Here is a 13,066-nt window from a genome sequence, read left to right on the forward strand (position 1 = left end):
CTTGATAAAAATTTGGCTCTCAGAAAATATTTTTTATATGTGATGCATTGATTTTGGCCAAAATCTAAAAAGTAGTGCATCACATAACAATACTTGTCAAAATGTCCTAAAAAATTAGAGATATCTTGGAATTTGATTCAAATGGACATATGTCAATGCTTTTCCATTTTAATAATTTTTTTTATACTTTTTAATTTTTTTAGATTTGTAGAGTGTGTCATTTTCTAATATTCTAACCTTTTTTTTTCTTCCAAATTTTCATAAAAACATCATGCACTCATGTCACACTATGTAGGACATAGTAAAAGTTTGACTATAAAAAAAGTTTTACTAATATTTGATAGCAGTATTTTTGGCTAAAATCACAAAATGGTACAGGAATTATCAAAATATCCTAAAAGTTATAAGATGCCTTTGAATTGGACTTAGATGGACATATGCCAATGTTTTTCTATTTTATAATTTTTTTTGATATTTTTTAGAATTATTGAAGCTCGACATAGTGTGCTTCTTTTTTTTTCTAATTTTTTTAAAAATATTTTTTAAAATTCCTCAAAAATGTTATGCACTCATGCCATTTTTTTTTATATTTTACCTTCTAATTAGGTCCTAAACAAAAAATTGATCATTAAATAAATTTTACTAATATGGGATGCATCGTCTCAAGACATTTTAAAATGCCCTAAAAGCTTTAAAATACCTTTAAATTGAATCTAGAGGGATATATGTCAATGTTTTTTATTTTAAATATTTTTTAGAATTATTTAGATCCTACACAATGTGCTGCTATTGTTTAATTTTTAAATATATTTCTGATTCTTCTAAAATATATCATGCACTAATGCAATGGCTTTTTTACATTTGACATTCTAGTTAGTGGTAAAAATTTGGTCATCAAACAATTTTTTACTAATATGTGGTACATTATTTTTGATAAAAAATAATAAACAATAACAAAGATATATGCATTGTTTTTTGACAAGTTTATTGTTTTTAGCTTATAGGTTTCTTGACAAGCTCACATACTTTTAACAATAAATAGCAAACAAAAGACAGTAGCTCCATATATATATATTATTGCAGACAATAAATAGCAAACAAAAGCTCACATACTTTTAACTATGACAGTAGCTCCATACACTATTGCAGTCAATTGCAAGTTTCCTTAACCAAAAAAAATATATATATATATATATATATTAAATTAATATAAATCATTTTAGACTTAACTTTTCAATGTTAAATGAGTAAAATAACTCATAAAAAACTATTTGAACATTTTTTTAAAATAAGAATGTTTAAAATAAGAATGTTTCAAGGGGAAAAAAATAATATTAAATAAGTTTTTTTTTTTTTTGGTGAAAATTCGTCTTAGAATAAAAAGAGTACCATGAACATATTTCTTGCTTTTTGACCCCTCGTCTTCTCCAATCTGTACTCTCCTAGTTGAGATCTCCCCCCTTTAACCCTACGCGGCTCGCCCACATCGGCGCACGATAGACGAAACCCCTCCTTGAAACCCTAGCGCCCACCTCCGACGCCGACGATGGCATCCCCCGCCGGGAGCCCCAACACCTCCGGGAACTACGACACACAGGCTCTCTTCAAGCCTCCCAACCCCGGCGCCGCCCCCCGGCCGCCTTTCTCACCTCCTTCCGCGTACCCCGCGCCGCCGTCATCGTACCCCACGCCGCCGCTCCCCGGCGCCTTCTCCTATCCCCCGGCCACCCCGCCATTCCACCATCACCCTTTCCTCCACTACCCGCAGGAGCAACTCCACCGGCCCCCGGCCATCTACCCCCCCGCTGTCGCCTCTTCCCACCCCCCCAGTCCCAATCCCAGCCCTAACCCTAGTCCTAGCCCCAACACCAATCCCGGCGCTCGCCTCATGGCGCTCCTGAATCCTCCCGCTCAACTCGAATCCGCCGTCTCGATGCCGCCCCCTTCATCCGCGCCATCGGAGTTCCTGGCTCCTTCCACTGCCGCCACTGCCATGCTTCACCCCATCCCGTCGGCCCCGCCTGCAGCTCTGGTCCAGTCAGCTCCGGTGAGGATGCCGAGCAACAAGTTGCCAAGGGGGCGGCTTCTTGGTGCCGGTGAACGGACAGTCTATGATGTGGATTTGAGGCTGCCAGGAGAGACACAGCCGCCACAGCTTGAGGTCACGCCGATCACCAAGTACATCTCGGACCCAGGGCTTGTTTTGGGCCGCCAGATCGCTGTCAACCGGAACTACATATGCTATGGTCTTAAGCTTGGTGCTATCAGGGTGCTCAATATCAACACAGCTCTGAGATCATTGCTCAAGGGGCATTCTCAGGTTGATCTTCGAAAACTAAAGTTCAATTTGTACATCTTCTGTGTTTGATTGATGAATTTGTTTGACCTCAAAAGTGTGATGAATTGGCTTGTCTTTTACTATATCAAGATAAAATCTCAGGTTGTAGGATTTATTGTTGTGAATTATGTGACTGGAGTTCCTTCCTATGGATTTTAAGGTTTTCCTGCCATATGGGATTGGGTGAATTATTGTTTACTATTTGTTTAATACTCTGATTATAAACTTTTTTGATGTTACATAGCATCAAGATGCATAGCACTTTATTGATACTGATGATAATAATGTTACTCTTAACTACTGGTTACCTGTAATTTCAAAATGACTAAAAGGTTGCTGATATACATGGAACTTAATTTGTTAACCATTTTAGATTTATATCATAAGTTTGTTTTCACTGCTAAGTAAAACTTATTTCTGCATTACATTAAGTGGAAAATCTTTTTTTGTTATTCTTTTATAATTTTCCTGTGACTAATAGATCTAGTTATCACAATATACCATACCCTGGTCCTTGAAACTTGAGCCAAAAGAATAATATATATATGGGCTTTGATCTTCATCTTAGTGGAGCATGATCATCGATATGGATGTTGCTATTATTGTGCTTGATGATAGCTTGATTGACTCTTTCTGAGTTTTTTTAGGAAAATACATTCTATCATTGATCAATTAACAATTGAAAGAACTCCAATTGAATTCCTGAAAAATTTCTGGTTGTTGAACATGCTTTAGAAAGAAACAGTTCAGTTTATGAATTGGTGTTGCTCATGGTTTGAGTAAGTTTACAATACATATGACAATGTTATTGATTCCTTTGGAGGTGTACTTAGATTTGGTAGAGTTGAACTTCGAGTTAGTGCAGATGCTTAATCGTTGGGGTCCATAGAACTATAGGATCCAGGAGGTCTCATGGATTTGGTCTTGTGGAACTTAACAAATGCTATATTGATTTCTGATCATTTCGTAGCTTCCTTAATTCATGGGTCTTCTATGTTTTGCATCTTTTGCTATATGCAAATTCTACTTTGTCAGTGGAAAACTTGAACAAGGCCATATTACAGTAACAGAAATGAAAGAAACATATTCGGCTCTAAGCTCATGTAGATTAAGATTCACCAGATTCCTCATTCATGACTATAATAGTTTGTTTTTGTTCCAGTTGTCATATCGAAGTCTCATTTTTCTTTTGCATAAACCTTTTGGCATTTACCCACTGATGAAACAAGTGTGGTTGACATATTTAAGATAATTACTTATTTACCAAATTCTGTCTCAATTCATCCTATTTAATCAGATCTAGGATGTATGAAATATATACTTTTTAATCTGCTGATGTCAAAGTACAATTTCTATGTTATTTTTGTTATGTATGGTTAAACTGCTACAGATTTTTTCTTTCCACTTGGTTCGCAATTATGTAATGGCTGAAATGTTCCTTTCTTCCTGCTACACTTTGGAAGCTATTTATATTGCAACTTTTATTTTATTTTTTTGGCTTTCTGGACTGATGTTACTTGCCTATACTCTAGAGGGTCACTGACATGACTTTCTTTGCTGAAGATGTGCACTTATTGGCCAGGTACTTCTGCTACTATTTGATTTTACTTCTATTTTTTTAATCAATTTGCTTTGACATCCTACTCATTTTGTCCATTGCAGTGCAAGCATTGATGGAAGGGTATTTGTCTGGAAGATTGATGAGGGGCCTGATACAGAAAATAAACCACAGATAACAGGAAAAATAGTAATGGCTGTTCAGATTGTAGGAGAGGGGGAGTCATGTCATCCACGAATTTGTTGGCACTCTCACAAACAAGTAAAGTAATCTTTTTCAGTATGCATGAGCTCTTGGGCTAACTGATTGCAAGCTTCATTTCTATTGCCCTCTAATTTATTGATATAAGGATGCATATTTTGCTGCTGCTCATAGACCTAAAATGTGGTTTGTTGGTGATATTTTATGAAGCTTATAGTTCAATCTTTCCAGGAAATTTTGTTTGTTGGAATTGGATATTGGGTACTGAAAATTGACATTAACAAAGTTGGAAGAGGAAAGGAATTTTTGGCTGAGGAACCTATTAAATGTCATGTTGAGAAGCTGATTGATGGAGTGCAAATTATTGGTAAACATGATGGAGAAGTGACGGATTTGTCTATATCTCAATGGATGGTCACTCGCCTAGTGTCAGGATCAAAGGATGGAACGGTTTGTACTTATCCCTGTTTAACTGTTTAATGATTGAAAATTATTTCAATTTAATGGGGTGAATGTAAAGGTCTGCAGTTAAAATTCTTGGTGTTGGTCGCATGACTGCTTATTATTACATAAATATTTTGCAGAAAAATGTATTACTGGTGATAAACCTACATATATCCTTACCAAATTTGCAATGAATTGTTTTAATTCTAAACAGGCAACGGACTTGCACGAGATGCATGTGAAAAAGAAAGATTATAAATGCGATAATATATCTCTTTAGTTCAGAAGAGAATTAGCCAGTTAGAGTTTGCAGTGTGTCATTTTGAAGAGCCTCTTTCTGGTGTTCATATTCAATTGTGCCAAATCTTTTAGAATTTTATAACTGATGGCATATATTCGGTTAGACACTATGTCCTTGCAGCAGTCATTTGCTTATAATTTAGTTTTGTTCAATGTCAGTAAGTTTTGTTGGAGCTTTAGTATCTCATCTTTCTGTTGCTCTTGGATATGGATGTCCAGCTATTTTTAGTTTTTCCATATTGATGATTCAATGTAGAGGTTAACAAATATTTTGCTCAGTAACTTTTATGATATCTCTTTCAATAGTTTTTGCTATTGTATGTGCTGCATGCCTGTGTAGAGGAAAGAAAAAGGTTCAGTAAAACATCAGGATTCAAATACTTCACCCAGCACATTGGCTTCATGGTCTGATCATAAGATGTAAAAAGGACAGCAAATCCTTTGTACATTTCCTTCCTGTTCTGATGTAAACAACACAAAAAAATGACATTCTTATTTATTAGCATTTTCTTTTATTTGCTCAATTGTGAAAATTTTTTATTTCTTCACGAGAGACATATTTCTAGACTGTAGTCAACCTTGTGAGTGGCTGGTTCTTTTTGGTATCTACAACAAGGAGAAGCATGAGTTGTTACATTACTTGCATAATATTTAGTTGTTTTTTTGTTATGGTTTGTTTCATGATTTGGTTTTCTGATTCTGTTATAGGTTAGAATCTGGGATGATCGTAAAATGGTGCCCCTTGCCATGTTCAAGCCACATGATGGTCATCCTGTTAACTCAGTGGCATTTATGACATCACCCCACCGCCCTGATCATATCAATCTCATTACAGCAGTATGTACCTTTATTGCCTTGTGGTGCTTATTACAGCAGATAGTCTTTTGCATGCATATTCCACCCTCCATGAAGAAATAACATCCTTTCTTTATATAGCCGTGCTGCCTTTAGTGGCATTTTGAACCATGTAATCTTCTCTTGCAGGGACCTTTGAGTCGAGAAGTGAAAATTTGGGCTTCTGCTACTGAAGAAGGTTGGCTATTGCCTAGCGATTCTGAATCATGGCATTGTACTCAGACCTTGGAGTTAAAAAGTTCTTTGGAGCATCGAACTGAAGAGGCATTTTTCAATCAAATAGTTGTTTTGCCTCAAGCAAGCCTTATTGTTATTGCAAATGCAAAGAAGAATGCTATTTATGCTGTGCATGTTGACTATGGTCCATATCCTGCTTCTACGCACATGGACTATATAGCAGACTTTACTGTTGCAATGCCTATTTTGAGTCTTACTGCAACACATGATTTTCTTCCTGATGGAGAACAGGTGGTTCAAATCTACTGTGTACAGACACAGGCTATCCAACAATATGCATTGGATTTAATTCAATGTCTACCACCACCAACCACTAATGTTGGGTTGGTAAAGGATCCTTTATCTCGTGTTTTTGATACACCTAGTTTGGAAGGAGCAGGTGTCCCAGAGCCATCTTGTGGACTTACTGATAGCAGCCTCGACGGTGCATCTGCAACTTCACATGCTGTAGCTTCAGTTTCTTCTGAGGCCACCAGGACTAATGAATTGTCTGCCTCAAGTTTTGAAGTTCAGCCTAGTGCTCCTCCACTTATGAAAGCAGATGCTGATGCATTGCAGGTTGCACCATCTTCTGTTCCCTTAAACGTGGACTTTACAGGAACATTACCTGCCCCGAAGAGCCCTGAGAAAATTGAGGAAGCACCATCACTTGGTGGCTGTGAAACTGATCGGTCATATTCTGAGTATTCCGATGACAGAAAAGTGGATTCTGTTGTTCCAAGCACATTTGATGTTCCTATGACAAAAGAGACTACACCAAAGGAGGAATCTAAAGCAGGACACAGTGATCTCTCCAAGTTATCTAATCCTCGGATGATGTTTAAACTTGGTGGCAACTCAACTCATTTAATAACTCCTGCAGAAATTTTATCGGGTGCTATACCTTCTTCAGAAGGCAGCCGAGCCAATCAAAGAATAATTGAGGATGTTAAGCTTCAAAATATCACCACTGGTGACAACATCGACGGTTCTGATCTGGAAGTAAAAGTAGTGGGTGAGGGTAGATCAGGTCAGCAGGAACTTGATTCTCAGAAAGTGCCTCCAGATTATCCTGATGAGAACAAGGAGATATCCCCTGAGACATCATTGGCTGACTTTGAGGTGGACAATGAGTGTTCTATCTTAACAGAAAATTCATTCGAGGAAGAAAGTCACCCAGGTGAGGACACTGCTATTCCTGGGTCAAAGAAACATCTGCCAAGTACTGTTGAGGAAGTTCCTGATGACACAAAAAATACAACAGATGAGGTGACAGGATCTGCTGTTACTGCAGCATCTCAATCTCTTGCAGCTGACAAAGGGAAGAAACAGAAAGAAAATAAACACCAAATGTTAAGCCCTTCATCACCTTCCTCAAGCCCTTTCAATTCTACTGATACTTTGAATGACCCAGGGAGCAGTGCAAATGTCCCTTCAGCTGATGCTACTTTCCCTCAAATGCCTGCTATGCGGGAAATGCTGAACCAGGTGAAAATTTCATTTGTATTCAACATATTTTCTTATTAAAATCTGTCTGTTACTGTTGCTATAGATCATTAAAAATTCATCTGTCTAATACTGTATGTTATGTCAAGATTGTTAAGAGCAGTCCTGAATTGACAGATTGTCTTTGGCCAATTTAGGAGTGCCTGCTTGCTATTTAACATTAATAGTTTGTTTGTCTGTTACTGTTTGTGTTATGTTAGAAGTGTTAAGATCACTCCTGAATTGACCAGATTGGTATTGGCCAATTTGGGAAATCCAAGGTCAAGGGACGTTCACTGTGCTGGATTGGCTTAATTCGGATTGATTGATTCCTACAAGGATCCTCATTTTGATCCTCTTTGTTGAGGATTTGTTGGGCGTATCAATGCTGTTCATGGCTGGGGGATTGGCTTAATTTGGATTGATCTATTCCTATAAGGATCCTCATTTTGATCCTCTTCATTGAGGATTTGTTGGGGTATCAATGCTGATGATGCCTTCCCTGGACATGCCTCTCCTTTGTGACCCACTAGATCCTCAACAGCAAATTCTGCAAAATCATGTTGCTGTCAGGAATTAAATCGAGGAAGGAGTAATCTCATTTGATTTCTGTTTTAGTTATTTTTATTTTTGAATTTTAAGCTATTGTTTAAGTGAAAGTGCCCGTCCAGCAACTTGAGTTAGCTGATCCGACCAATCCTCTCCATTTTTAATATGAATTACAATGCAGCCCTTGAAAGTGACCTGATCCTGTGATTAATATACTTGCCATAATATATATATATATATATATATATATATATATATACTGGCAAAGTACCAAGTGCATGGTATCTGGTACCACCATGATGCTTGGCCCCTCAGTCTTGAGATTTTACATTCTACTGTCCCTGTCATTTGTAGGTAGTGCACAACCATAGGGTATTATCTTCTTTCATTTTAAAGGTATTGTCCTTTTCATATGAGTTAGCATCTATTGCCAACATGCATTGTGTTTATAACACATAGGTTGATTGCCACATGCTAGGTAACTGTTTTCATTGGTCTAAGGGTATTTTCACTGATCATCACATGTTTAAGAATTCAACACCTTTTTTAAGGTGCTATAAGAAATCAGTGCTTGTATAAACATATGCCTACGGCAGGTTTTTCTCCTTTGTTAAACATTTTATTTTACTAATATAATGTTCTATTGAGAATCAGGTAAGCAGTATATGTGATACTGCTACTACAGCTCATGTTTTTATTAGTAGGTTGAGATAATGAAGAATTAAGTACACCAACAAACGTCGGTTGTAGTGGACCTGTATTGTGCACTAGCTGGATCTATACGTATCTGTTGGTACCAGTTTACCAACAAACGGTACACCATTACATATCTGTGTCTTGAAGACGAAGAAGAAAGAAGAGGAAGGCATCGAGGAAGAGGAGAAAAGAGGAAGAGGAAGGAAGAAGAGGAGGTGGTGAAGAAAGAGGAGAAAGGAGGAGGAAGGAACAAGAGGAGGCTGTGTAGGAAGAAGAGGAAGAAACAGAAAGAGGAAGCAAGAAGAGGCACGGTGGAGGAAGAGGAGGAAGAAACAAGAAGAGGCTGTGGCGAACGACAGTGGCAGGGAGATAGTTGGTGGTGAGCAGCAGCTGCGGGGAGGTAGATGCGTCGGATGGAAGTGGCTCGAGAATAATTCTGTGTATGGAGAAGAGGGTTTGCATTCACAAGCCCTGATTGAAGATTTTTTCCTTTTTTAAAAAAATTTCTAGTGGGCCAGACTGCCCACCCAAAATGGAGGTGGTCTGTGTACAGTGAATGTTCCATATTACCTGTTTCATATCGATCTGGGCGAAACAGAGAACCTTGAAGTACACATGATGTGAAACGCTCAGGAAGACATGACCCTGGCATCCTTGTTAATAGTACTTCAAGAGATCCTTTGTTATATTATGTTTAGCTGATTGTGGGTTGGAAATGCCCGAAAATTAATAATCATTATACAAGTTCAGTGGCAATGTGTGCTTGACTACATGGTTCTCATTGGTCAATTCTAGAGTCCGTGCTTTCTTTAAGCCTATGGTTCCATCTTGTAGGTGAAGTGTGTACTCAGACAATTAACTGAAATCTCATGCATGCTTCTGATGTTGAACTAGTTACACTAACAAAGTTTCTCTTTCAACTGATTTGTAATTGTCAAATTTTCTTAAATCTAAAAATATATGCCATTTCCATTAAGAGACAGACTTATAGATTAGGTTTTTGCCATTCATATATTTCACATATGCAGTTATTTTAATATATTTTGCAGTCTCAACTTGTCGATTATTTGCAGATTATGAGTATGCAAAAGGAAATGCAAAAGCAGATGGGTGTGATGGTGGCTGCACCAGTAGCAAAAGAAGGTAAAAGGGTGGAGACTATGTTAAGTAGGAGCATGGAGAAGATCATCAAGGCCAATGCAGATGCTTTGTGGGCCCGCATCCAAGAAGAAAATGCAAAACATGAGAAGTTTGAGAAGGAGCGTATGCAGCAGATGACAAATCTAATAACCAACTATGTGAATAAGGACTTACCAACCATTTTAGAAAAGGCACTAAAGAAAGAACTGTCTGCGATAGGGTCCACTGTAGCTCGTGCAATTACGCCTGTTATTTCTACAACTATCGCAGAGTCATTTCAGGTTATATTTTAACTACATGGTGATTATTTTGTCTAAAATCTGATGCATTTATCCAATATCTCTTGTTTCTTCATTCTCAGAGAGGAGTTGGTGATAAGACAGTGAACCAGCTAGAGAAGTCTATGAGTTCTAAACTTGAAACTGCAGTTGCAAGACAAATCCAAACACAGTTCCAAACTACTGGGAAGCAAGTTCTTCAGGTATGCAAGCTTAGCAAGAAACGATGTTCTGGTTGACATATGATATTTGCATCAGACTAGTAACCTTTATTATGAACAAACAGTTGTTCATAAGTGGGTATTTTTCAATAACAAGAATGTGGTTCTTGTATGCTGATGTCGGACGGCACAAAATATATTATACTGATGGGATTTGTTTTATTTGTTATTTTTCTTGGTTCTGATTTTTTTCCTCCCTCCAGGCATTTGTTGCAAATGTTTTCAATTAGCAGAATCCAAAGTTATTTATGGTTGAAAATTTGATCCTGCTATCTCAATGTGCAGGATTCCCTGAGATCTTGTTTGGAATCATCAGTGGTTCCAGCATTTGATAACTCTTGTAAAGTGATGTTTGAGCAAGTGGAAAATGCATTCCAGAAAGGAATGAGTGAACATACTGCTTCTGCTCAGCAGCAGCTTGAGGCGGCAAATACTCCATTAGCACTTACTTTGAGGGTAAGCACTTTACAATATTTAGGTTTATTCTTCTGATATGGTTGCATTTTCAGCTTAGTTGTTATATCTGCCTGTCTACAAAGAAAACAATTTTCTTAGCAGTAAATTATTTGTTATTATGTGCAGGAAGCAATCAACTCTGCTTCATCAATCACCCAAAATCTCACCACTGAATTAATTGATGGCCAGCGCAAGCTTTTGGCTCTTGTTGCTGCAGGAAACACAAAGGCACTGAGCCCTCTTGCTATGCAGCAATCAAATGGCTCGACACCTGGCCTTCCTGAGATTGTAAATCATGAATTCCAGGCTTTTCAGATTCTCTCATCTTAAGATGCCTATTTTATTGTCATGGATTTTCCGGATCTGCTGTTTTCCTTGGATCATTTTGTTTCCATGGAGGCATGGTCGACTCAATGTTACTTCATGCTCATTCACAGCATGTCTTTTCTGTCGGGCAGGTTGGGGCACCTGTAGATCCAACAAAGGAGCTCTCAAGATTAATATTGGAGCGGAAGTATGAGGAAGCATTCACAATGGCACTTCAAAGAAGTGATGTCTCCATTGTGTCTTGGCTGTGCACACAGGTACCCGTATCTGTATGAAAAGTAGCCATGGCGATAATTCGGTCATGTTTCACCTTTCAGTGTTTTCTGTCTCAGCTATTTCATTTATTTACCCCTTTTTTTGTTTATACTAATTAGCATCATTTTGCAGGTTGATCTGCGGGCAATTTGCTCTACGGTGCCGCTTCCCTTGAGTCAAGGCGTCCTCCTGGCACTTCTGCAGCAACTTGCATGCGACTTGAATAACGAAACATCAAGAAAAGTTGGCTGGATGACTGATGTTGCCGTAGCAATCAACCCGACGGACCCCATGATCACGATGCACGTAAGGCCAATCTTTGAGCAAGTCTATAGCATGTTGGGCCACCAAAGAGCGCTTCCGACGACCGCTGCCTCCGAAACAACCAACATACGCCTATTGATGCATGTGATAAATTCTGTGCTTATGACCTGCAAGTGATCGACTCGTGGTTGGGCAGCAGAGCATGTGTATAGAACAAAACGAGTTGATGTTAGAGACAAGAGGGAGACTGGAAATCCCATTAAGAGTTATGTAAATTAGGAATGATTCCTGAATGGCTGTGTTTCTTCCGCTTCTTTATTAGGTTTTGATTGAACAATTGTAATTCTAGATGTTTGATCATGTACTTCGAGTTCAATTCTTATGTGGGTTTTATTGTGATAATCATTCTCCTTTGGTTTTGTTTAATCGACTATCTCTTGTTATTGTGAAGTTTTTATTGGATAATACAAGCATCAAATGAGAAAAAAATAATTCCTGGTAAGTTGTTAACATATCTACATTACATAAGAAAGCCTGGTCAATTAATTATTAACTTATTTACAGAGAGAATAGAGACATAACATGCTAGAAAAACCCTGAAGCTATATGTTTATTTATTTATGCACAAAAATGCAAAGAAAAATTTCCTCCAATAAACAGTGGGGAAGGAGATGCGTCTCTCGGCCATCGGCGAAACTTGCCTCGAGTGGCTACCAGGTCTGTCTCTGCGTCCTTGGGTCATAGTGACTCTGTGACGACCACCACTAAGGTCGGTCATAGGCGAAACGTCACTATGGCTACCAGCACTGGTCCGTTTCCCACCTCCTGGATCGGAGGCGCTCCGCCCCCCGCCAGCACCTCCCCATCGAGAGGTCGTACCGCGCCCTCGCCACCGGGTCCGACAGCGCCTCGTACGCCCGGTGAATCTCCACGAAGTCGTCCCCTCTCCCGTCAGCAGCCACGTCCGGGTGGAACCGCTTGGCCATGGACCGGTACGCCGCCTTGATCTCTCCCGCCGTCGCCGTCTCCCGCACCCTAAGCACATCGTACGGACTCCTCCCCCTCGTCCCCGCGGCCGCCGGCGCCCATTTCTCCGCCACCACCGTCCTGTGTCGGCCAGCGCCATGAAGGGACATCCCGGCGAAGGTTAGGGCTGCAGACATCTTCTTCTTCGTTATCTTATTAAGAGAGAGGGATCCAAAAGAGCAGCGATCCGGAAGGAGCCCAAACGGAGGCTTAATATAAATGTTAGGGTCGACGGTCTCCACCCATGTGGGCGATGTCAACCGCGGGCTTTCCTGGCCCACTGAGCTCGTAGCCTACCCTGACGAAAACATACGCATATTTTTCTTATGCGCTGAATAGATTGGCCGTAGGATGGAAGACGCCGACGTTGATCTAACGGCCGTCTGCATAACAAAGGGACGCGATGGGCTTCTGAATCGAAGGGCCAGCGTTGTACGGCACGATTTGGTTCTGACTG

At 39.3% G+C, this 13,066-nt stretch overlaps 2 protein-coding genes across 2 annotated transcripts; one reads left to right on the plus strand and one right to left on the minus strand.

Annotated features, from left to right (window-relative positions):
* Positions 1-1,411: 1,411 nt before the first annotated feature.
* On the plus strand, positions 1,412-11,988 carry LOC135633091 (enhancer of mRNA-decapping protein 4-like). The gene is made up of 12 exons (XM_065142167.1): positions 1,412-2,320; positions 3,871-3,920; positions 4,001-4,157; positions 4,329-4,547; positions 5,550-5,678; positions 5,826-7,400; positions 9,716-10,063; positions 10,144-10,263; positions 10,567-10,737; positions 10,864-11,025; positions 11,196-11,321; positions 11,452-11,988. Exons 1-12 carry the CDS (start codon positions 1,547-1,549, stop codon positions 11,758-11,760), a joined length of 4,140 nt encoding a protein of 1,379 aa, XP_064998239.1. The 5' UTR covers positions 1,412-1,546; the 3' UTR covers positions 11,761-11,988.
* A 392-nt stretch (positions 11,989-12,380) lies between these two features.
* LOC135633887 (chaperone protein dnaJ 11, chloroplastic-like) lies at positions 12,381-12,719 on the minus strand. The gene has a single exon (XM_065143861.1). It carries the CDS (start codon positions 12,717-12,719, stop codon positions 12,381-12,383), a length of 339 nt encoding a protein of 112 aa, XP_064999933.1.
* Between the last annotated feature and the right edge of the window lie 347 nt (positions 12,720-13,066).

Source organism: Musa acuminata, chromosome BXJ3-3 (assembly GCF_036884655.1).
Source record: "Musa acuminata AAA Group cultivar baxijiao chromosome BXJ3-3, Cavendish_Baxijiao_AAA, whole genome shotgun sequence".
NCBI lineage: Eukaryota > Viridiplantae > Streptophyta > Magnoliopsida > Zingiberales > Musaceae > Musa > Musa acuminata.

Coding starts and splice junctions, on each gene's coding strand:
- LOC135633091 (XM_065142167.1), top strand. CDS start 1,547: ATGGCATCCCCCGCCGGGAGCCCCAACACCTCCGGGAACTACGACACA. Junction 2,321..3,870: donor TGCTCAAGGGGCATTCTCAG/GTTGATCTTCGA, acceptor CCTATACTCTAG/AGGGTCACTGACATGACTTT. Junction 10,738..10,863: donor CATTAGCACTTACTTTGAGG/GTAAGCACTTTA, acceptor TATTATGTGCAG/GAAGCAATCAACTCTGCTTC.
- LOC135633887 (XM_065143861.1), bottom strand. CDS start 12,719: ATGTCCCTTCATGGCGCTGGCCGACACAGGACGGTGGTGGCGGAGAAA.